Below are 25,718 nucleotides of genomic sequence, written 5' to 3'. Positions count from 1 at the left end.
ACTGTTTATAAAGATAAATTTAGCAGCTGGTGTGCTACTGTAAATTTTATACGAAAGTTGACAACTTACATAACAATTAGATTAGCATTGATAGAGTTCTCCATCATTAGTTCTCTCAGTCTAATATGTCTGTTTGTTTTGTCTGCCATTGATCTAAGTTCTTCTTCCTTAATGTGCACTGGAAAGAAAAGTAATCATAACATATATTTAGTTATTTGCAAGTTCTGTAGATCATAGTTGCAATCTCTTGTTATGATAGTAGCAAATCAGTTTTACAATTTTAGTATACTTTCTCATGTGAAATATGCCAACATGCTGACTGTTTACATTATTTACCTGACCATTTATGCGAGTATAATGATACCACGAAAGTCTCAGGAGAATATGTCTTAGCAATAAAAATTAGCTACAATTAAATTGTTAACAGATTTGGAAATCACTAGTGCTTTTTCTGTTTATTCCAGGAATAATTACTGTATCAACTCTATAGTTAACTATTGTATCTTAAAGCCTATGAATTGGTCTAAAGTTTACTACAAATTGTGGTGGTGACTGAAGAGGACACTGTTGAAGAAATGTTAGCAGGCTGATGGGAGGGGTAGATGAGATCAATATATACTACCTTCCAAAGTTCAAATAATAAATCAATTATTACAAATAGTTCTGCTAGAAGTAAGTTCCAGAATGAAATGTTCACTCTGTAGCAGAGTGTGCACTGTTATGAAACTTCCTGGCAGATTAAAACTGTGTTTTGGATCGAGACTCTAACTCGGGACCTTTGCCTTTAATGGGCAAGTGCTCTACCATCTGACCTACCCAAGCACGACTCATGACCCGTCTTCACAGCTTTACTTCCACTAGTACCTCCCTCTCCTACCTTCCAAACTTCACAACTAAGTTCATCTTGTGTTACAGCGATAGCACCAATGACCACTAAGAATAGTGTGTAGAGATTAGGACAATAGGGAAAGGTAACGAGAGGTTATTTGACTAAGAGCTTTACAATGAGGTGACAAACCATGGGATAGTGATAGGCACATATACAGATGGCAGTAGTATTGCGTGTACAATGTATAAAAGGGCAGTGCACTGGGAAAACTATCATTTTTACTCCCATATCAAAAGGTTTCCGATGTGATTACAGCCACATGACAGGAATTAACAGAATCTGATTGTGGAATGGTAGTTGGAGCTAGACACGTGGGGCATTAAATTTCAGAAATGGTTAGGGAATTCAATATTCTGAGATGCACAGAGTCAACAGTGTGCTGAGAATCCCAAATTTCAGGCATTACCTCTCACCACAGACAACAAAGAGGATGAGAGACTTCATTTAACAACCAAGAGCAGCACCATTTGCGTAGAGTTCTCAGTGCTTAGAAGGCCAGCAACACTGTATGAAATAACTGCAGAAATCGATGTGGGACATATGGTTGGCATTAATGGGCTATGGCAGCAGATGACCAGTGTGAGTGTCTTTGCCTAGATGACTGGGAAACTGTGGCCTGGTCAGGTGAGTCCTGATTCTGTTGGCAAGAGCAGACAGTATGGTTCAAGTGTGGTGCAGACTCCATGAAGCCATGGACCCAAGGCACTGTGCTAGCTGATGGTGGCTCCATAATGGCATGTTCAGTTACTTGGAGACCATTCACAGCCATTCATCGACTTCCATGTTCCCAAACAATAATGGAATTTATATGTATGAAAATGCTTCCTGTAACTCAGCCACAATTTTTCTCGATTGGTTTGGAGAACATTCTGGACAGTTTGAGTGAATGGTTTGGCCACCCAGATCGCCCAACATTAATCCCAACAAATATTTATGGGGCATAATCAAGCGGTTAGTTTGTGCAAAAACTCCTGCACCGGCAACCTTTCGCAATTATGGATGGCTATAGAGGCAGCATGGCTCGATATTTCTGCAGAGGACTTCCAATATCTTGTTGAGTCCATACACATTGATTTGCTGCACTATGCAGGGCAAAACAAGGTCCAACATTATATTAGGAGGTATACCACGACTTTTGTCACCTCAGTGTATTATTTTAATTTAAAATTTCTTTTAGATATTTTACTTAAAACTACATCGATATTTTCTTTGTAAACTATCAATTTGATTGGCACCAGCTGCTCAGTATCTGCAATAATTATTTAGTTTCTTTTCCTGAATTTTAATCCCACTCTTGAACTTTTTCTTTGTTTCCCTCATTGCTTCTTCAATTTATAGACAGCACTTCATTTTTGGTTTTCCAGTTTTATTGTTCTCTCTTGGTTCTTGTGCATATTGTGTGTTACTCATCTTCTCTTATAGCTTACCCCTCTTTTTCTCAAAATTTCCAACATCTTGCACCATTTTACATTGTGAGATGCTTTTTACAGGACAACAACTCCTATGTATTTGGCGTGATTTTTGTTCAGTCTTGCTTCCATTGTCAACCGCATCAGAAATGCCTCTCTGGTGCTTCTACCTTTCGTAAAGCCGAACTGATTATCACTTAGCAGATCCTCGATTTTCGTTTCCTTTCTTCTGTGTGTTATTCTTGTGAGCAACTTGAATGCATGAGCTGTAGGCTGGCTGTTTTTTGCACATGTCAGCTCTTCCAATGTTCTGAATTCTGTGGATGACGATTTTCCGTAAGTCTGATGGTGTATCACCAGTCTCTCACACCCTACGCACCAGTATGAATAGTCACTTTGTTGCCACTTCCCACAATTATTTTAGAAATTCTGATGAAATTTTATCTATCCCTTCTGCCTGATTTGATGTTAAGTCTTCCAACGCTCTTTTAAATTCTGATTCAAATACTGGGTCCCCCATCTCTTCCCTGTCGACTCGTCTCCTGTTTCTCCTTCTGTCACGTCATCAGCCAAGGCTTCTCCCACAAAGAGGTCTTTCATGTAGTCTTTCCATCAATCCATAGTCTCCTCTACATTCAACAATGGAATTACCATTGCACTCCACTCGTGCTTTTAATTTCACCAAAGGTTGATCTGACTTTTCTATATGCTGAGTCCATCCTTTGAATGATCATTTCTTTTTCTATTTCTTCACTTTTTCATGCAGCCATTTTGCCTTAGCTTCCCTGCATTTCCTATTTATTTCGTTCTCAAATGACATTTATTTCTGTGTTCCTGAATCTCCCTGAACATTTTTGTGCTTACTTTTTTCTACAACCAGCTAAAGTATTTCATCTGTTACCCATGGTTTCTTTGCAGTTTCCTTTCTTGTACCTACGTTTTTCTTCCCAACTTCCATGATAACTTCCATGATTGCCCTTTTTAGAGATGTCGATTCCTCTTCATCTGAACTCCCTTCTGAGCTATTCATTATCACAGCATCTATAGCGTCAGAGAACTTCAAGTGTGTCTCTTCATTCCTTAGTCTTTCTGTATCCCACTTCTTAGTGCATTGATTCTTGCTGGCTAGTCTCTTGAACTTCAATCTACTTTACATCATTACTAAATTGTGATTTGAGTCTATATCTGCCCCTGGGTACACCTTACAATCCAATATCTGATTTCAGAATCTCTGCCTGACCGTAATCTGACTGATATCTTCCCATATGTCCTGGCATTTTCCAAGTATACCTCATCCTCTTGTGATTCTTGAGCAGAATATTCACTAATACCATCTGAAATTTGTTGCAGAACTCAATTAGTGTTTCTCATTTCTCATTCCTACTACCAAGCCCATATACTCCTGTAACCAATTATTCTATTCTTTCCCTTACAACCACATCCCAATACCCCACTACTATTAGAGTTTCATCTCCTTTTATGTACTTAATTACCTGTTCAAATGATATTCACAAATAGTAGAAGTTCATTAACACTTGTGGCAGTTTGCTCTGGTATCATTAGCATAAAATAACTGGAAGCAAACAAATTATCTCCCATAATGAATGTCTTAACTATGACTGCCTACCTTCTCTCAAAATTTAAAGATGACAGAGGTGCACAGCATGTGAGGTTATAAGAAGAAACAGCCCTGCTCACTCTGCCTTCTCACTGCCTGACTTTGGGCCACTGACCCATTATGTCATCTGATCAATGTGATTTGTGACTTGAAAACACGTTCAATTAAGGAGACTGAAGTAAAAGCCCTACTTACATTAGTAATGAATGAATTTGTCATGCTAACAATGTTTTGCAAAGTTGATAGTTTCCTTTTTTTTGGCCTGGTGCACCACTTAACCCATACCTTATTGAGCCTAAATTTCAGACAGTTTACGTTTTGTAGAATTGAATAAAAATAAGGGGTAGTCCATGAAGAAATATAAACAAATTAGAAAAGCATCATATAACAACCAATCTCCAGGGTACCTAAATCAGTGTATTTCTCAGTTGTGTGGCATGCTAGTTTTATCTACAACAGATTTAAAAAAAAATAATGTCCTAGCTGGAAGAGAGATAACATCACAAGTGTCTCAGAACCATTAGACATGATGTGTGGTGACTATATGGCAGAAATGAGGAAATGGTTACTATAATTATTATTTGGGGAAGGGGGGGCAAGTTGGGACAGGCGGTGGGAATGGTCAAGCAGAAACAAATCTTGTACAGTGGTTTAGCTTCCACTGTTAGAACTGCTTTTAAGAAATTTTCAATTATGGAACCAGTCAAGAACACATCACCTGATATGGGCATTTGGAAGGTGGCTTTTCTGTGGTGGACTGCATCATCATACTTTCGATGCAGTAACTTAAGTTGAATGTGTATGCAAGGGTGAGATAGTTAAGGCAAGCTATCATAGCATCCTAGCTGGCATAGTTAAATATATCAAGGAACAGTTTTTGCTGAGTACAATGAACAATGTAGCTAACTTTCTGACAAATTTTTAATTTTTACAGTAGCCGAATTATTACACCAACTGCTTTTTTAATAGATGGAGCTATACCCATCACTGCATTAAAAATTCTCTGGTTTCCAGCTGTCTCAAGTGATAAATTACACAAGCTTTCAGCCACGCACTCCATGGCCATTTTCAAGTGGTATGACTGCCAGCGGGCTGCTGGTACACCCCTCATATACATTAGCTACTGGCTGTGATGTCATTGATGCCTGTCGCATTGCCATATATGGGCATACATTAACTATGCATCTGATGTGCCTGCTTCAGCCATGGATCCCATGCCATGCTGAACTGCAGGCCACTGCCTCTATTTAGGTGTTATTGGTGGTGTTTATTTTAATGGCTTCTCTAATTAAACAATCCCAGAAGCCCTTAGTGTGAGCTATGACAGATGTTCAGTTAAAATTTTATCTGGAGTCCATTTTCTAAAGCATGTTCAGCTAAAGCAGATTTCTTGGCGTAGCATAGTTGATAATACCTCTCATACCATTTCCTGCAATTTTCCACAGTGCCTACTGTTTGTCCAGTGTTAGACTGGCCACACTCGCCAGGTATCTTGTAGACCCCAGTTGTTCTGAGACCTGCTGTGATTGATGATTGATGACTTTGTTGGAGGCCTGAAGATCAATTTGATCTTGTCTCTTCAGCAAGTGGTCTATTGTGGCGGACATACAGCCTTGAAAAGCAAGTTTCTTTTCCTACTCATTGTTGGTGGTCTTATAGTGAGCCTTACTTGAAATCACTTAATTTATTTGGTAGACTCATAGCCACTGTTCCTGAAGGCCTTGTGTTGATGGTATAGCTCATGGGACAGATTATCAGCATCTGATATTCTTGCACGGTGCACCAGTGTTTGTAAAACAGTGCGCTTCTGTGCCAGGTGATGATGGCATGCAAGTACAGATTGGTGGTGGTGGGTTTTATATAGACACTGTGGCCAAGGCATCCATTTTGTTTGTGTTGGACCAGGACATCAAGGAAGAGCAATGTCTCTATGGATGTTACTGTCAGTGCTGTTGAGACGTTCCAAGAACTTGTCAAGTTTCTCACATCTGTGGAGCCAAATGATGAATGTGCCATCAACATATAGAGAGAAACAACTAGGCTTTAATGGTGCCATATCTAAGGCAAGGCAATATCTTCAAAATTCTCTATGAAGAGGTTTGTAAAAGCTAGAGCTAATGGGCCAATCATTGCAACACCATCCATCTGATCATACTTGTGCAGTAAAAAAGGCGATCTAAGAGTGTGCCTAAATAGCTCAACCACGCCACTTACAAAGAGCTGGGATACTAGGTACAAACAGTCTCAGACAGGCAAATTTGTAAACAGTGCCACCACACTGAAACTGACCATAATGTCACCTTCACTAAGTCAAAGATGGTTAATTTGCCTGATAGAATCTGCTGATTTTTTTAGTATGATGTTCGCAGTGCCCCACATGTGGCGTGAGGAGATTGGCCAAGTACTTTGCCAGCTTATATGCTGGTGAACCAATGGTGGATACAATGCGGCAGAATGATGTCCCATCCTTGCGGACCTTCGGTAAAGCATAAGCAATTTGTGGTTGAGATGCCGGTCAGGCAAGTTTCTTGACCACACTGTCTTCCACTGTAGAATGCTTGAGAAGTTCAGATGCTGAGTTGCGTGGGAGTTTCCGATAAGCATCTTTGTCCAGTACCACACAGATCTTCATATCATAATGCGCCTATTTCATAATTATGGCTGCATTCCCTTGTCAGCAGGAAATATTACAATGCTTTCATCATTGTATAGTGCTTGCAGGCCATTGCGCTCAGCCATGGTCATGTTGGGCGGTGATAACTTGGCTTTTGTGAGAATATGGCTTGTTTCATGCCTTATTTCATCCACTGTTTCATTTCAGAGCTTGCAACTGCCTGTTTGACACCGCTCATGTGACAGACAGGAATGCCCTGTGATGATGGTGCAGGATTGAGTCTTTTCGTAAGTGCCAACATTGCACCCATGTCTGTCTGTCTCATAGTCAAGTTGATGATGGGTCATTCTGAGGATCTGTGGTCTGCACCACGCTATTGTTAGTGGCACCATGCTATTGTTAGTGGCTGAACTTTCCTTGCTGCCTCTCTGCAGTCTGTTTCTGTGATGACATTTGTTAAGAAACCATAGCTGTGTTTTACTATTCGAAGTCCAAAGCCGTGAGTGTCCTTGACTGTTGCAGATAGATGCAGATCAATCTCCACAATGTGCACTACTGACCAGTTGACAACCCATGCAACTGAGAGAAATGGATATTAGTCATTGGCACTCAGAAGCTAGGTCCACGACCTTGAGTCACACAAACAAAGTAATGTGTAGAACACAAGGAGACTGATATTATACATATAGCATCATCCTATGTATCTTACTTTCCTTCTCTTTCCGTGTGGTAAGTCTCTCCTGACCCGCAGTTCTGGGTGACTTTCGGCAAATCTACCCCTTCTCCTAGACCTCTCCAGTTCTTTTCCTTTCGCTCTAAGAGCTTGCCAATCACATCAGTCTTTTATGTCTGTGTCCTGCCGCCACTTGGTGAGTAGATTTTTTAGCTATCCAGTTAAATAATAGTACTATCAAGAAAGGTTCATAGACATTGTAATAACTTAGTCTTTGGCTTCAATTTATTTTCTACAAGCCAAGAATTTATGGCTTGACCTGCACTGTTGATAGTATGATGTATATGACAGTGTTATATGCATAATATGAGGCTCCTTGTGTTTTTCAAAGGAGTCTTTCGGTAACACAACTCTCAGTCATGGACTTAGTTTATGAGCTTTATACATGCAATCTGACATCCAGATCCGAACAGAAAATAGTCCACCTAATATAATGAGGCCAAATTTGTTGATCAAGTAACCCATCACATAGCTTTTTAGGAATCTCAACTTCAATCCCTGTTTTATTGATAGACCTAATAGCCACAAATATCTACAGTTGCCAACAGATATGGTGCCTCAGTTATAGGAAAACATCCTACTACACATAAGGTAATCCAGGGTGTCTCTCATATTCCATTCAGATAATTGCAAACCTTAACAGAATATTTTCAGAGCATAGTGTTGTAACTAGGAACACAAGGAAACACACAATTGCCAAAGAGATACAATATACTGGGTCATGAAGTGATAACAAGAATACAGTGAAGGTATTTACACGTCACCAAAAACATTAACAACTGAGAGCCTGGAGGCCTGTGCATGTCCTTATAAAGATATTATCACGAACAGGTGCTGGTGGCGTAGTGCTGCATGTTTACGGTGGACTATGTGACGATCGATGACCAGGTTGCCATTAGCAACCACCTCTGGCAGATGCGGGTGCACAGTTTGAATGTCAGTTTACACTACACTTTCCATAGTTTCCCCAACTTATGACCATTGTGGGCAGTAGGTGTACTAACCAGCTAGTTACTACATTACTCTTTCCTCACTGCAGGAAAGACCAGGCTGATGCTGTGACTGAAGAGACATCCATGTTGGTGGGGCGGCATCCAAATATGCGAGAAGTTCCCAATCTGTCTGACCAGCACATATGGGTGAAAGTGAGTGGGAACAGGGCATCCCCACCAGCCACAGAGCCCGAGACGACTGGTGCATAGGATTGGTGACAATGGGGGTGGAAGCCCTTTGGACACTGGAGGTCACGATGAGGGGTGTCGGAATGGGCAGCAAGATTGTGGCAGACAGGAGGAGAGGTTATGGCGGTGGAGGCCCGGCATCTGTCCTGCCTGGGAGCAGTGCCTGCTCAGTGCAGTGGGAGGTGCTGGCATCTGCCGCAAGAAGTAAAGCCTCTATTGGTGCTGATGAAGGCCAACCACTGGGCCGGGGTAGGAAAGCACAACCCAGTGCCTGCATAGCCATGGAGCAGAGCAGCTAAGGCCAATGGTGAATGGGACATCGAGCCCATGTTCCAAGGCAGGGGCCCTGGGCCTGCTCTGGGATGCAACTAGTTCTGGTGGTGTACCATCAGTCTAATTATGAAGACTGTGCGAGCTTTAGATAATGGACGAAATCCAGTAAGGGTATCGTCCAAATGCCCTGGTGCAGGCTGCTGTGCTAACAGTGACACTACTGGCACCATTGGGGGGGGGGGGGGGGGGCAGCAAGAGGTTGAGCTGCACTTCTGGCTGATGGCCAGGCAGAAGCTTGGCAGGGTGTTTAGACTCAGTTGGCTTTGTTCTGTAAGAGCTTACAAAAATGAGAGCCTCTTTGGCTGAGAAATTGCCTACATACTTGTGCAACTATCTTAAAGTGTTAGACAAGTTGTTCCACCTCGCCCTTTGACTATGGGTGGAAAAGAGGTGCCTAAGTGACAAATGCCATTGAGCGTTCACCACAAACTGAGGACTATTGTCCAAAACCAGGTTGCAAGGCAGACCAGCTATGGAGAATATCTTCAAATGAGCCTTGACAGTCATGTCTGCTGTCTCATGTGGACAACGGATGACACAAGGAAATTGAGAAAAATCATCAGTTGCCAATAACCAGGAAGTGACTAAAAAAAACCAGCAAAATCTGTGGACTCTTTCCCAAGGTTGTGTAAGGACTGGCCACGGTGAAAAAACAGTGCACAGCACTGCCTGGTGACTCGAACATGTGAGCAGGCCATGACAAGGTGTTCCACTTCCTGATCTATGCGCAGCTGAACCACATGATGGTATGCCAACAGTTTTGTGCAAGAGTTCCCCATGGTGATGCTGATATAATACATGGAGAGGACCTTCTGCTGCAGAGCTGCTGCAACTATGATATGGGGGTAAACCCTTCCATTGATAGGAGAATAATGCCATCTAGGAGGGAGAAGCGATGACACAATGCATAAAAATTACAAAATGTGATTTGCCAAAGCACCAGATCCACCACCATAGAATAGGCAATATGGGAACTGGTGAAGGGGAAGCCATCCACTAACTGCCTTGCCTCCATATCCAGTTTAAAACAAAACAGTTCCTCCTGGTGGAATGAGGTTTAGGCCCCATAAGGAGCTGGGACAGAGCATCCACATTTGCATTTTGCAAAATGGGACAGAAATGGATCTAAGTTATGTACTGGGACAAGAACAGAATTCAGTGCTGAAGTGGATGAGTGGCCTGGCCCAGTAAGAATTCTGGCAGGCCAAAGAGGGAAACCAAGGGTGTGTGGTCATTAATTAAATGAACTATGGCAGTGTGAAAGAATACATGTAATTTTTTAAGGCTTATACAATAGCAAGAGCTGCTTTTTCCACCTGAAAATAATGTTGCAGAGCTGTGTGGAGTGTCTTTGTTGAAAAGGCAACAGGCTGTTCAGAGCCGTCCGAATAGTGATGAGCCAAGACTGACCTCATATGGTACTCAGATACCTCTGTGGCCAGGACCAGGTGCTTGCCAGGTCGAAATGTTGCAAGACATGGTGCGGAGTTTTTTTTTTTGTTTTGTTTATGGTTTTAGGGCGCAATACTGCTACGGTCATTAGCGCCCAGTCTGTGACTTAGGAAAAGGCAGAAATGGGAACGAAACTCAAAAAATTGGAGAAACTAAAAATAGAAGGAAAGCTTAAAAAACCACTATAGAAGGGGGTTGGTTGCCCCCAAAAAGAGCTTCAAATGACTGACATCATTTCACTGGCACTAATAAACTCGAGAACGTGATCGGCTGAGCGCGTCCTCTGCTAAAATGGAAGATATATCAGGCGACAGCTGTAGACGGACGCGTAACAAAGTAAAATAGGGGCACTCAAGTAAAAGGTGTCTTACCGTCCACAGCTGAGAGCAGTGGGGACAGAGTGGGGGAGGATCACCACTTAAAAGATGTCGATGGCTAAAAAGACAGTGCCCTATCCGGAGTCTAGTTAAAATTACCTCCTCCCGACGAAGCGTTCGGCAGGAAGAGGTCCAAGCACAGGGAAGAGCTTTCACGTCCCGCAATTTATTATTGGGAAGTGTCGACCAATGTGCGTGCCATAAAAGAGTAACACAACGACATAAAACACTCCGTAGATCGGCGAAGGGAATCGTGCGAATAGTTGGCCGAAGAAGAGAGACTGCAGCCTTGGCCGCTATATCGGCTGCCTCATTTCCACAGATGCCAACATGTCCTGGGATCCAGAGGAACGCCACAGAGACGCCCCTCAAGTGGAGCAAGTGGAGGCAGTCCTGAATTCGGTGGACCAGAGGATGGACAGGGTACAGAGCTTGGAGACTGAGGAGAGAGCTGAGAGAATCTGAACAGATAACATACTGTATCCACTGATGGCGACGGATGTATTGGACAGCCTGGAGAACAGCGTAAAGCTCTGCAGTATAAACCGAACACTGGTCGGGAAGCTGAAATCGATTTGGGGTGTCGCCAACAATATAGGCACTCCCTACACCTAACGATGTTTTCGCACCATCAGTGTAAATAAATGTGGCTTCCTTCATTTGTGCACATAGAGCAGCAAATGCCCGATGATAAACAAGTGAAGGGGTACCATCCTTGGGAAATTGACAAAGGTCACGGAGCAGGCAGGTCCGGGGACAGAGCCAAGGTGGTGCTGTACCCCAAGTTGTCAAGAAGGTTTTAGGAAAGCGGAAGGAAAGAGAATGGAGCAGTTGACAGAAGCGGACTCCCGGTGGTAGTAGGGAGGAAGGGCGGCCTGCATACCCTAAATCCAAGGAGGCGTCGAAAAAAATGTCATGGGCCGGATTAGCAGGCATGGAAGACAGATGGCTAGCATAACAACTCAGAAGGACTGCTCACCGATTGGACAGCGGAGGTTCAGCAGTCTCAGCATAAAGGCTTTCCACAGGGCTGGTGTAAAAAGCTCCAGACACTAAAAGTAATCCACGGTGGTGGATAGAGTCGAGACGCCGAAGAATAGACAGCCGAGCAGAGGAGTAAACCATGCTTCCATAGTCCAGGCGCGATAGAGGCGGAGAAGGACCACTTGGTCCGCTCCCCATGAGGTACCATTCAGGACACGGAGGGTGTTGAGGGACCACAGACAGTGAGCTGAAAGGTAGGAAACGTGGGAGGACCAGCACAGTTTTCTGTCAAACATAAGACCCAAGAATTTAGCGACATCCGAAAATGGAAGGTTGACAGGTCCTAGATGTAAGTAAGGTGGAAGAAACTCCGTACGACGCCAGAAATTAACACAAACGGTCTTACTGGGAGAAAAGCGGAAGCCTGTTGCAATGCTCCAAGAGTGGAGGCGATCGAGACATCCTTTAAGACGTCATTCAAGAAGACTGGTCTGTTGAGAGCTGTAGTAGATCGCAAAATCGTCCACAAAGAGGGAGCCCGAGACATCGGGAAGGAGACAGTCCATAATTGGATTTATGGCAATGGTAAACAGTACAACACTTAACACGGAACTCTGGGGTACCCCGTTTTTCTGGGAGAAAGTACGGGAGAGAGTAGTGTTCACCCGCACTCTAAATGTGTGCTCTGCCATAAATTCGCAAAGAAAAAGGGGCAGCCGACCTCGAAAGCCCCAAGAGAACAGTGTGCGGAGGATGCCTGTCCTCCAACAGGTATCGTATGCTCTCTCCAGATAAAAAAATATTGCTACTGTTTGGCGTTTCCGGAGAAAATTGTTCATGATATAAGTGGAGAGAGGAACAAGATGGTCAACTGCAGAATGATGCTTTCGGAAACCGCATTGGGCAGGTGTTAAAAGACTGCGGGACTCCAGCCACCAAGCTAAACGGCAATTCACCATACACTCCAAAACCTTACATACACTACTCGTGAGAGAAATGGGGCGATAGCTAGAGGGGAGATGTTTGTCCTTTCCAGGTTTCGGAACAGGAACGATGATAGCTTCCCACCATCGTCTGGAAAAAATACTGTTGGTCCAAATTCGATTATAAAGGCGAAGGAGGTAACGCAGACTATGGGTTGATAAATGCAGCAACATTTGGATGTGGATACCATCTGGTCCTTGGGCGGAGGAGCGAGAAGAATAGAGTGCATGTTGGAGTTCCCGCATGGAGAAAACAGTATTATAGCTTTCACAATTTTGAGAGTAGAAAGCAAGAGGTTGCACTTCCGCTGAACGTTTCTTCAGGAGAGACACTGGCGGGTAATTTGAAGAGCTCGAAATCTCAGCAAAGTGTTGACCCAATGAGTTAGAAATTGCGACGGGGTCCACTAATGTATCACGCGCGACAGTGAGCCCAGAGACCGGGGAGAAACTAGGCACTCCAGATAACCGTCAAATCCGACTCCAAACTTCCGAGGAGGGAGTAAAGGTGTTAAAGGAGCTAGTAAAGAAGTCCCAGCTTGCCTTCTTGCTATCGCGGATGACGCGACGGCATCGCGCATGGAACTGCTTATAGCAGATACAGTTGGCCAAAGTAGGATGGTGGCGGAAAACGCGAAGAGCACGTCGCTGCTCACGTATTGCATCACGGCATGCCTCGTTCCACCAAGAAACTGGGGGGCGCCGGGGCAATTTGGAGGTGCATGGTATTGAACGTTCTGCAGCTGTAAGAATAATGTCTGTAAGACGAGTGACCTCATCGTCGACGCTAGGAAAGTGACGGTCATCGAATGTTGCTAGAGACGAAAAAAGTGTCCAATCGGCTTGGGCAAACTTCCAGCGTCGCGGGCACATAAATGGCAGTTGAGGCTGCAGTCTAAGGACACATGGAAAGTGGTCACTCGAGTGTGTATCATCAAGGGCGAACCATTCGAAGCACCGAGCTAGCGGAACAGTACTGACCGAAAGGTCCAAATGAGAAAAAATTTGTCGTGGAGGCAGACAAAAATGTAGGGTCCCCAGTGTTGAGGCAAACAAGATCCGCTTGGTGGAAGACATCTATCAATAGTGAGCCACGCGGACAAGAATGTGGAGATCCCCAAAGCGGGTGGTGGGCATTGAAGTCCCCAACCAGCAAATAGGGGGGTGGAAGCTGACCAAGAAGATGAAGGAGATCAGCTCATGCCATTGGTTTGGACGATGGAATGAATAAAGTACAAAGAGAAAAGGTGTATCCAGAAAGGGAAAGACGGACAGCGACAGCTTGGAAGGAAGTGTGTAAGGGGATTGGGTGATAATGGAGAGTATCATGGAGAAGAATCATGAGTCCTCCATGGGCTGGAGTGCCTTCAACAGAGGAGATCAAATCGGACGGACTGAAAATGGGGGAGAACAAAGCGGTCGTGTGGACGCAGCTTTGTTTCCTGAAGACAGAAGATGACCGGCGAGTAGGATTGTATGAGGATTGACAATTCATCCCGATTGGCTCTAATGCCGTGGATATTCCAGTGGATAATGGACATAGGGTGAACAGAAAATGGAGGAATGTGACCAAAGTTGCCGTCAACTCAACGACTGCTCAGAGCTTGCAACCGACAGCATGGAACGGCATTCAGCCGAAAGCAGAAGATCCTGATCCATAGGTTGTTCAGGAGCAGCTCCTGCCACCAGCGATCGGCCGGTTGATCGGCCGCCAGCAGCGCGCCTCGGCGACACAGAAGACGGCCGAGGGCGGTTACCGCCAGGTGGTGCTGTAGATGAGACACACCTTGGCGGAGAAGGAGAGGAACTGGGTTTCTTATGAGCCTTCTTGGAAACATGATGTTTTGATGAAGGAGGAACCGATGGTTGTGAAGTTGGGGTACGTAAAAAATCTTCACGAGTATGCTCTTTTTTGGAAGTCTTGGTGTTTGACTTTTGGGCTCGAGATTTAGCAGAACCCGATGAAGGGTGAGCCATAGAGTGAGCAGGCGAAAGTGGAGAGGTTGAACCGGCAATCTTTGCGCTGGCTGATCTGACGACTGTGGCACTAAAGGTGAGATCACAAGTCTGCATGGCCACCTCCTTTGTTGGCTGAGGAGAGGCAAGGACAGTGCTGTATTTTCCTGTCTGAGGCACAGTGGGCTTTCAACTGGCGAATAATTTTCGAGCAGCAAAGGTCAACACCTTCACTCTGATTTCCTGAATGAGCTTTTTGTCTTTAAAAATCGGGCAATCTCTAGAGGAAGCAGCGTGGTCACCCATACAGTTCATGCAGCGAGGGGATGGGGATGGACAAGCACCCTCATGGGCATCCTTACCGCACGTAACACATTTGGCCAGATTGGAACAGGACTGGCTGGTGTGATTGAACCGCTGACACAGATAGCACCGTGTAGGGTTTGGGATGTAAGGGCGAACGGAAATCATCTCATAGCCCGCTTTGATTTTCGATGGGAGTTGAACTTTGTCAAATGTCAAGAAGACAGTACAGGTTGGAATGATGTTCGTGTCAACCCTTTTCATGATTCTATGAACAGCCGTTACGCCCTGGTCAGACAGGTAGTGTTGAATTTCCTCGTCGAACAATCCGTCGAGGGAACGTGTATGAACGACTCCACGTGAGGAATTTAAAATGCAGTGCGCTTCCACCCGGACAGGGAAGGTGTGTAGCAGTGAAGTACACAGCAATTTTTGTGCCTGGAGGGCACTGACTGTTTCTAACAACAAGGTGCCATTTCGTAATCTGGAACAAGACTTTACAGGACCTGCAATTGCATCGACACCTTTCTGAATAATGAAAGGGTTGACCGTGGAGAAGTCATGACCTTCGTGGCAACGATGGAAGGACTGTCTGTGGCTGAGACTCATGGAACTTATGCTTGTGAGCAGACATAGTAGAAGATGAGGAAACCATTGCGGAAGTATCCCCCATGATTACCGGCGTCTCCGATGGCGCGCTCCTTCCTTGTGGGGGCCATCTCTGAGGGCACTCCCGCCTTAGGTGATTGTTCACACCTCAGGTCACACCTCTCGAGAAACGGACAGAGGGACCAATCAGCACTTTCGGAAGGTATCAGCTCGGGTAATCACCCCTCCCTGGGCCTGGCCGTTACCAGGGGGTACGTACATGTCCTACCTGTCTACCCAGGGCGGGATGGTTGGTTGGTTGTTTGAGGTTTAAGGGACCAAACAGCAAGGTCATCAGTCCCTTGTTTCAAATATGGTCCATTCCACTAATGGGGCATCTCAGGAAATTCAGAACAATAAAAGGGAAAAAGGTAAAAACGTGAAAGGGCAGTCATGTTGGCAATGGTAAAAAACAAAATGAGGGAAGTCAGCAAGAGAACGAACCCAACGCTATGCTGAAGCAGCATAGCCAAGACCACCTGTGACTTAAAAGGTGCAACCGCTAGAATGTAGAAATACGTATGGGAAAAGAAGACTAACCAATCCTTAAAAAAAAAAAAAAAAAAAAAAAAAAAAAGGGTAAAAACAGAGTAAAAGGGGAAGAAAAGAGGATCTCGGTCAGGGAGGTGAATCGGGAATCTTCAAACACGGCTTACAGTGGGAAACACCCAAACACTCACCACCCTGCCCCAACACCAGAGAGAGAGTAAAAAACTTAAAACTGAGAATAAAAACCACTTTCCCGGAGGAAACCGAGAACCAGAGAGACCATCTGGGAATCGTCAGCCAACATCAAAGGTAAAGTGTGGGGGAGTCTGTACGTAGCACGCAGAGCCAAAAGAAGGGGGCATTCAACCAAAATGTGGGCTACTGACTGGAAGGCTCCACAACCACAAAGTGGGGGTGGCTCATCACGCAAAAGAAAACCATGGGTCAGCCTGGTATGGCCAATGCGGAGACGACACAGTGTGGTCGAGTCCTTTCGGGAGAGGCGAAAGGAAGAACGCCACGGGCCTGGTGTCACCTTAATCGCACGAAGTTTATTAGACAGGGGAGTAGCCTCCCAAGAATTGGCCCATGACTACGCGAAGTGGGATTTGATGTGAAGCCGTAAATCCGCTGCAGGAGGGGTTACAAAAAACGGCGGGGTAAGTGACTGCTGCCCCAGCCAAACGATCAGCGAGCTCATTACCCGGGATACCCACATGGCCAGGGACCCAAAGGAAGTCAATGGAACAAGCAGCATGGCGAATATCAGCGAGATGGTCATGGATGGCAGAGACCAAGGGATGGCGCGAAAAACACCGGTCAATAGCAAGAAGGCCACTCATCGAGTCCGTACATAACAAAGCGCGGTTGTGTTGGGACTGTTTAATAAAGGTAAGGGCCTGGGAAATTGCCATCAATTCTGCAGTAAACACCCCACATGTAGGTAGCAGCAGATGATTTTCCGTTCCAACAGGGGATGTGAAGGCATACCCCACATGATCAGCAGATTTAGAGCCATCAGGGGGGGGGGGGGGGGGGTTGGGGAGGGAGTGAGGAAGACAGGACAAAGAAGGAAGCTGAAAATCATGGCAAAGAGACGCAAGGCGGAGCCCAACCGGTAAACCTACCTGCCCGTGGGCGGGAGTCGGGTGGGCGACGTCCATGGTCTGGGTACAGGATAGAATAGGAAGGATGAGTAGGAGAGGAACGGATAGCGAGTGCATAAGACACCAGAAGCTGGGACCGCCGAACAGAAAGGAGGGGGGGGGGGGGATCTCAGCTTCAACCAGGAGACTATCAACAGGGCTAGTAGGGAAGGCACCAGTGGCCAAACGGATACCATGATGGTGGACTGGATCCAGCAGGTGCAGTGTGTGGAAGGAGCAGCTGAACCATAAACTTGACAACCATAGTCCAAGCGAGACAGAACTAGAGCACGATAAAGACGGAGATGGAGGGAATGGTCCGCACCCCAAGAGGAGTGGGCAAGGAAGTGAAGGACATTGAGTTTACGGAAACATCCTACCTTCAGAAGTCTGATATGGGGCAGCCAAGTGAGATTGTTGTCGAAAAGACGACCCAGCAAACGAAACTGTGGGACCACAGGCAATCGTTGTGCATCCCACCCGCGATTTTGAAGGAGAGAATTGAAACCCGTGTGAGAGAATCCATGCAGAGGCACGCTGTATAGCTCCCTGGAGCTGCCATTCTGCAGATGCCATCAAGGAGGAACTAACCCAAATGCAGAAATCATCCACATACAGGGCAGGGGCGACCAAGGGACCGACAGAGGCCACAAGTCCTTCGATAGCAATGAGGAAAAGAAGGACACTCAAGACAGAACCCTGTGGGATACCTGTCTCTTGGGTCCGTGGAGAACTAAAAACAGTACCAACTCGAACTCTGAATGACTGATGGAACAGGAACTGGGGGATAAAAATCGGGAGTGGGCCCCGAAGACCCCACTGATGAAGGGTAAGTAAGATGTGATGGCGCCAGGCCGTGTCATAGGCCTTGCGAAGGTCAAAAAACACCGCAACCAAATGGCGGCGCTGGGAAAAAGCCTGCCGAACTGCGGATTTCAAGCGAAGTAAATGATCTATTGGAGACCGTCCCTCTCGAAAGCCACACTGGTAAGCGGACAATAGATCCTGAGATTCGAGGACCCAATTGAGCCGACGGGCTACCATCCGTTCAAGTAACTTACAAACAACATTGGTCAAAGTAATTGGCTGATAGCTGTCAACAGATAGGGGGTTCTTATCAGGCTTAAGGACAGGAACCACGATGCTATCCCTCCACTGAGAAGGGAAGTCACTGTGGAGCCAGATACGGTTAAACACCCGAAGAAGATGCTGCCATTGTGGAGCACTGAGATGTTGAAGCAGTTGGTTATGAATGGAATCTGGGCCAGGGGACGTATCATGAGAAGAAGATAGAGCAGAAAGAAATTCCCATTCAGTAAAAGGTTCGTTGTAAGATTCTGAGTCACAAGGGGTGAAACATAAGGTGGAAGTTTCAGCCCGCTGTTTTTGGGGAAGGAAAGCAGCTGGATAGGAGGCTGATGCTGATGCCACTGCAAAATGGGTCACAAGATGTTCTGCAAGAACTAATGGGTCCGTACAAAGGCCATCTGGGAGGTGAAGGCCTGGGAGGGTGGACTGCCGATGGCAACCTTGGAGAGAGCGAAGTGTAGCCCATGTCCATGACAGAGGGACAGTAGAACCAATGGAAAAAACGAATCGTTCCCAACATATCCGCTTGCTCTGTTTGATTAAATAACAGGCTTTAGCGCGGAGGCGTTTAAAGGTAGGAAGGCTGGCTATGGATGGGTGCCTCTTAAAGTGTTGCAAAGCTCGACGGCGATCACGGATGGCAATGGCAATGGCCGTACTCCACCATGGGACTTGCCGGCGACGAAATGGCCCAGATGAGCGCGGGACAGCAAGACTAGCAGCGCGAACAATCGCGTGAGAAACGCCACGTAGGACATCATCAATACAACCCGATAAAGAGGGAGAAAACACGACCTGTGCAGTGTATAGAGGCCAATCGGCACGTTGGAAAGACCAACGAGGTAACCTGTCCATCGGGGAGTGGGAAGGGAGCGAGATAATCAACGAGAAATGGTCACTATCACAAAGGTCGTCGTGTGGCGACCAGTGTAATGAAGGGAGGAGAGAGGGAGAAGAAAGAGAAAGATCAATGGCAGAAAAGGTACCATGATCAGCACTGAAATGACCGGGGCGGGGAATTACGCGTTACCTCGTCACCGGCTATGCATGGAAACGCGTGGGTCGGCCTTCAGACACGCACAGGGAGGAAAAAAGAGAAAGGGAAAAAACAAAGGGAAGGAAAAGAAGAGAGGTCTCAAACGCCACAGTGGAGAAAAGGGCAAAGAGAAGAGGTAAGGAAAAGAGAAGGACAAAGGAAGGACGAAGACTTGCAAGCAGAGAAAGCAAAGAATGTGTCAGATTTTCGAGCGTCCGTCTCCGGATGTAGTCACAGAAACATACTCCCAGAGGAGGAGAAAGGGAAGGAAAGAGGCGGAGGTGGGGTGGGGAGGCGAAGATGGGGGATGGGGAAAGATGTGGAGAGGGAGGGTATGCAGCCCGGATAGGAAGGAAGGCCACATTAGCTCGGGGTCCCGTGCTCGCTACGCACGTATCCACAAAAGAGTTGTGGACCCCCTGGGGGGGTGTCGCTTGTGATAGTATTCAACTTTGCCAAGGAATGCCTGGAGTCCTCTTATATTAGACAGACAGCCCAAAGCTGTTGTGGCAGTGACACACTGTTACACAGGACACATGCCCTGCCAGAAAATGTCATGACCCAAATAAACAACAGAAGGCTGTAAAACGTGAGACTTAGTGAGATTGCGTTCGAGGCACATGGCATGTAGAACAGTAAACAAATAATGGATGTTATGTAGTTCAGTAGTATCTGCCTTGAAGAGAGTTAATGCAATGACAGACAACAGTCATAACATGTTCTAAAGAACGCTGAAAGATGGCAGGCACACTAGTGAACCCGAAAATTAGCCATTTATACAGATAGAGGCTGAAAGGCGTATTAATCCCAAGCAAGCTTTGTCCAATGGAATCTGAAGGCAGCTTTAGCCTAGACGATTTTTGAAAAGAATTGGCCCCAACCCAATTTTTTTAGCAACTCCTCCAGGCGTGGGAGTGGTTAAGTGTCTGTAACAGACTATGCATTAATGGTGACCTTGAAAGTGCCACAGAGCTGAAGTCGACCACGTGACTTCATGATTGCTAAATTCTTAGCCCATTTACTTAAAGAAATCAGTCTAATCACTCCCAATGATAGTAAGCAGCCCAACTCCATCTTAACCTTGTGGTGTAAGGCTACTGGCACCATTTACACCCAAAAGAGTGAGGGCAGATTGAGGGTGACGTGTGCTGTGAAATTGTTAGCACAACCTATTCCCGAGACAAACAAATCAAAAACTCCGAACACAAAGAATCCAATCCTTGATTTGACACCAGTTCCACCACATGGTAATAGGAAAAGCAAAAACAACAAATATATCTAACCCAAACAAATTTTCATTACCACTTGGGGCAGGCCACTCACCTAGGCTGCATGAAACATGATTGCATCCGACTATGGTGTCTGCCTAAGACTCCTGGGATTTAGCCTTCGTGAACTGACACAAGCTGACAACTGAGGCCATGAAGCTTGGCTGCCAAAGCTCAATACAATTGCTGTGGCTGTTTGTGACATTGGTGAAATTCAACACATGCAGGAACCACATGCATACGCTTGCAATGATAGGACAGCAAACTACACATATTGTCGAAAGAAAGCGATGCTAGTTCTTGCAGAGGAGTTATGTGGCACATCAAGTGATACATATGAGGGTGTATCCACAATAAGAAAAGGGCTTTACAGACCACCTTGTCAACCACTCAATGCCATGAAATGTTGGTGAAGAAGCCACTTCTCATAAGCATTTCAATCTTCTGCTGATCCACCATTTGGAGGTTGGGATGGATGAGGGGTATTGGAGGGTGAAAAATCAGCAGCTGAGCACGGGTCAACGTAGCCAACAACTGTTCCAACAGCGCCATATGCACCTGCTACTTTGCAGAAGTGACATAATTAAACCCTCCATGAAAGAACCAAAAGGCAGAAAAACCACAGAATCTAAAATCCACGGAAATTCGAGCCTCACTCATCGCCACTTGTGTTCCAAGTAGGAACACAAGAAAAAAACACGGTTGTAAAAAACCTAAAATTTAATGGCTCAGAGTGACAACAAGAATACAGTTTAGGTATTTAAACATCTCTAAATCATTAACAGGCTGAAGGATTTTACATACGCTATCCCCACCAGGTGTCGTCAAGTAGTTCTTCACATGCACGGGAGACCAGGTGATGGTAGCCACCTCAGGTAGTTGCGGGTGCACCAGTTTGATTGTCAGCATGCTATACTCTTGCCACAGTAACCCAACTTACGTCTACTGTGGCGGGAAGTTGCAGTAACCAGTGGGTTTCTACACATAGGTTTAGTCATTCGGCAAATACAAAATGGCCTGCATGCTCACCAGACTTAACATCTCTCTACTTCTTATATATGGGGAAAGTTCTGCAAGGAAACACAGTGACTCCCAAAGCCATCATTGACCAATGCTGCAATAAGGCCAGATGAACTTCAGCATGCATTACTGTCTGTCCAGAATTCATTTCTAGCGTGCATCAATGCTGTAGCCTAGTTAAGCTAAAATCCTTGGCCAAGTTTTAGACCTCGACTAGTAGGAAGACCACATGGATATGTAGGTGCTATTTTTGTTCACCCAGATATCCAGATTGTATCCACAGCTGTCATGGATGAACACAATAGTCACAGTGATGAACAGCTTAACTGTACCCAAGTAATTAAAAATTATTTGCTTACTTCAGAAAATTTGTACACTGTTCGCTGTAACTTAGCAAACACTGCACTTCAGTATTTTCACTCATTCTACGAATATTCATGGTGGCCCATCTTTGTAGTACATACAAGATAAGGTAACTGTTACTACCATTAGTTATTTTTGGCAGTGGATGTTTACTAAGTTCAAGGCAAATGCAGAATGACAACTCAAATACATCACTGTAAGCCAACTGAGGTAAAATGGTTTTTCATGAACACACACAAATTTATCTGTTAATTACCTTTACATGTTGCTATGAAAATTTTCTGATTGTTATTCTAAATAACACTATATAGCAGAGATACTGAATCGCAGATAGGCATCACAAAAAGACTGTCACAAATAAAGGTTTTGGCCGTTAAGGCCTTCGTCAACAACAGCCGACACGCGTGCACGCCCCCATGCACGCCCCCCACGCACAACTGCAGCTCAGACAACTGAAACCACACTGCAAGCAGCAGCACCAGTGCACGATTTGGTTTTGTTTTGCTTTAGGGCGCAAAGAACAACTGGGAACATATGTGCCCAAGTCAAAACTATAGAACACACAGACAGAGACTAGTTAAAAAACAACTATATGTCAGTCCCTATTGAGATAAGAGAAGACAGCTAAAAACAGGAACTTGAAGAAAGGGCTAAAAAAGACACTGTACAGAAACGGAGGTCCGAAACTAAAAATTAAATGACCTTTGCCATATTGCTTTGACGGATAAAAAGTAAAACGTGGTCAACAGCCCGTGCGTCATTTGCTGAAACGGCCGATAACTCAGATGGCAAATCCAAGCAGGAAAGTAAAGAGTTAAATACTGGACATTCCGTCAGGAAGCAGGCGACAGTTAAAACTTGGGTGCAATGTGTACAAAGTGGTGGGGTAGCGCCACTTACCAAATGATGGCTAGAAATGCAATGCCCAATACACAGCCTAGTTAAAATTACCTCCTGGTGGGAGGGCCAAGAGGAGGTTGTTCAAGCCGCTGGGAGAGGCTTAATAAACCAGAGCTTATTCCCGTGAAGACGACCTTTAGCAATGCCAAATGGACATCACCTACTGACAGATGGCAACATGGAAATCATCAGAGGGAATACAGGAACTAGCAGGCTGAGGTGCAGGAATGGTAGCCTTGGCAGCAATGTCAACAGCCTTGTTTCATGGCAGACCGACATGACCAGGAACCCACTTAAACATCACAGTGGCTCCACCAAGAATGAGTAAGTGGCAGTTTTCCTGGACCCATTGCACTAAGAGATGGGCGGTGTACAGCACACACAGATTTTGAAGGAAGCTAAGCGAGTCTGAGCAGAGGACACAATTGAAAAACTGGAGTCGTTTGATGTACTCCGTGGCCTGATACAGGCCGAAGAGCTCTACTGTAAACACTGAGCAGTGTGCCAGAAGCCAATATCAAAAGGCACAGGCACAAATGATGAAGGCACACCCAATCCCATTGTCAGTCCAAGAGCCATCAGCATAAACAAAGGTAGTATTGTGAAGTTCCATGAGAAGATCATGAAACTGAAGGCTTTAGATCGAGATTGGAGTAGTGTCTTTAGGAAGCGAAAGAAGGCCAAGGTTAACATGGGCCACTTCACGAAGCCAAGATGGTGAAGGGTTCACACCCACTGGGAAAGTTGCATGTAGTGTGAAGTTAAGCCACCATAGCAAAAGCAGACTCCAGGAGGTAACAGAAGAGGGACGTGCCCCATACTGGCGATGAATGAATCATCGAAGAAGGAGGCAGCAGCTTCAGCATACAGACACTCAACTGGGCTAGGTGTAGAATGTTGAGACAGCGTAAGAGGGATGGATGTGCAGACGCATGAACAAAGCACCCATAGTCAAGTTTCAAATGTACAAGGGACCGGTACAAACAGAAGAGGGTGTTTCTATCAACACTCCAGAAAGTACCATTGAGGACACGTAGGACACTGAGGAACTGCGTAGTGGGCTGACAGGTAAGACACAAGGGAGGACCAATAGTGTTTCCTATCGAGCATGAGCCCCAGGAATTTCATAGTTTGAATGAACAGAAGGGCAACAGGCCCAAGATTTGTAAAGATGGCAGGAGAAACCATTTTCGATGCCAGAAATTCATACAAATGGTTTTGTCAGTGGAAAAACAAAAGCCATAGTTGATGCTCCAGGAGTAAAGACTATCAAGACATCGCTGAAGATGCAGCTCAGTGAGACAGGTCCACGGAGAACTGCAATAGATGGCAAAATCGCCAACAAAAAGGGAGCCAGAGATGCGTGGCGAGAGACAGGCCGTTATAGGGTTAATGGTTACAGCAACGAGGATGACACTCAGGACAGAACCCTGAGGCACACCATTTTCCTGGATAAAGGTGTCTGACAAGGCAGAACTCACACACACCATGAAAACTCGGTCTTTTAGAAATTCCTGAAGGAAACAGGGCAGGCGGCCATGGAAGTCCCACATGTAAAGTGTATGGAGGATACCAGTTCTTCAGCAGGTGTCTTAGGCCTTCTCCAAATCAAAAAACATTGCCATATTCTGGGATTTGTGCAGAAAACCAATCATGACATGGGTGGACAAAATAACGAGATGGTCAATGGCAAAACGCCGCACTCTAAACCCACACTGTGCATTTATTCATTAGTGAATTGGGAGACTTGAGCCACCATATCAGCCAGGCATGAATCATACATTCCATCACCTTCCAGACACAACTGGTGAGAGATGGGGCAGTAGCTAGAAGGAAGGGTTTTGTCCTTACCAGGCTTAGGTATGGGTATGACGGTGTCTTCATGCAAGCATCCAGGAAATGTGCCCTCTGCCCAGATGCGGTTGTACGTGTTAAGCAGAAAGTGCTTGACCGCAAGAGGAAGGTGCTCCAACATCTGAATGTTGACGGCTTCTGGCCCTGGGGCAGAGGATCAGGATGAACTGAGAGCATGATGTAGCTCCTTCGTAGTAAAGGTGGCACTGTAGCACTGAATATTCTGAGAAGAGAAGGGTATTGCCCGAGGCTCGTTAGCTTGTTTCTGATGGAAGAAGGCATGGTACTAGTGGGAAGACGTCAAAACATCTGCAAAATGGCAGCCCAGGGTGTTGGAATAGCAATTGGGAACATAACACCATCTGCTACTGTCAGGCTGGAAATTGGCGAATTGATTGTGATCCCAGAGAGCCATCAGAAGTTGGCCCACACAACAGAGGAAGGGCTGGAACTGTTAAAAGAACTAGTGAATGTAATCCAGCAAGCTTTTTTGTATACCAAAGAACGCGACAACACTTTGCGTGCATCTATTTATAATGAAACGCAGAGTACACGCCTCCGTGAGCGGATTGTGTCATGGCAGGCCTCAGTCCACCAAGGGACTGGGACATGGAGTGACACATAAGAAGTGCAAGGAATGGAATGTTCTGCAGCAATAAGAATAACATTTGTGAGATATTCCATCTGGTCATCACAACTGAGGAAATCTTGTTCCTCGAAGGTCACCAGAGAGGAGTAAAGCCACCAGTCAGCCTTAGTGAGCTTCTGTTTGGGTGCACGCAGGTGAGGTAGGAGTCAGCAAACAGATAGCACAGGGGAAATGGTCACTCGAGTAGGCATCAGAAAGAATGGATCACTGAAGATGATGGGCAACTGGGTAGTGCAGAATAGGTGTGCAAGGAGCCAGAAAGGAAAGTGGGCGCTCCATTATTAAGTCAGAAGAGGCGCATCTCTGATAGGTTCTGGGAGAACCCCAAAGGAGATGATGCACATTAAAGTCACCGAGTAGCAGAAATGGGCGGTGGGGGTGGGGTGGGGGGTGGGGGGTGGGGGTGGGGGGGGGGGGGAGGAGTG

At 45.6% G+C, this 25,718-nt stretch overlaps 1 protein-coding gene across 1 annotated transcript in view; it reads right to left on the bottom strand.

Annotated features, from left to right (window-relative positions):
- The window catches only part of LOC124622228 (bumetanide-sensitive sodium-(potassium)-chloride cotransporter-like), a 229,986-nt gene that overhangs the window by 7,845 nt on the left and 196,423 nt on the right, over positions 1 to 25,718 (bottom strand). The window contains exon 18 of the mRNA XM_047147881.1: positions 70 to 178. Within this exon, the coding sequence (XP_047003837.1) occupies positions 70 to 178 (109 nt within the window). The remainder of the gene's footprint in view (positions 1 to 69; positions 179 to 25,718) is intronic.

This window comes from Schistocerca americana, chromosome 7 (genome assembly GCF_021461395.2).
Source record: "Schistocerca americana isolate TAMUIC-IGC-003095 chromosome 7, iqSchAmer2.1, whole genome shotgun sequence".
NCBI classification, from domain to species: domain Eukaryota; kingdom Metazoa; phylum Arthropoda; class Insecta; order Orthoptera; family Acrididae; genus Schistocerca; species Schistocerca americana.
Note: the sequence above shows the minus strand (reverse complement) of the source record. Positions and strands in the feature narration are given on the sequence as shown.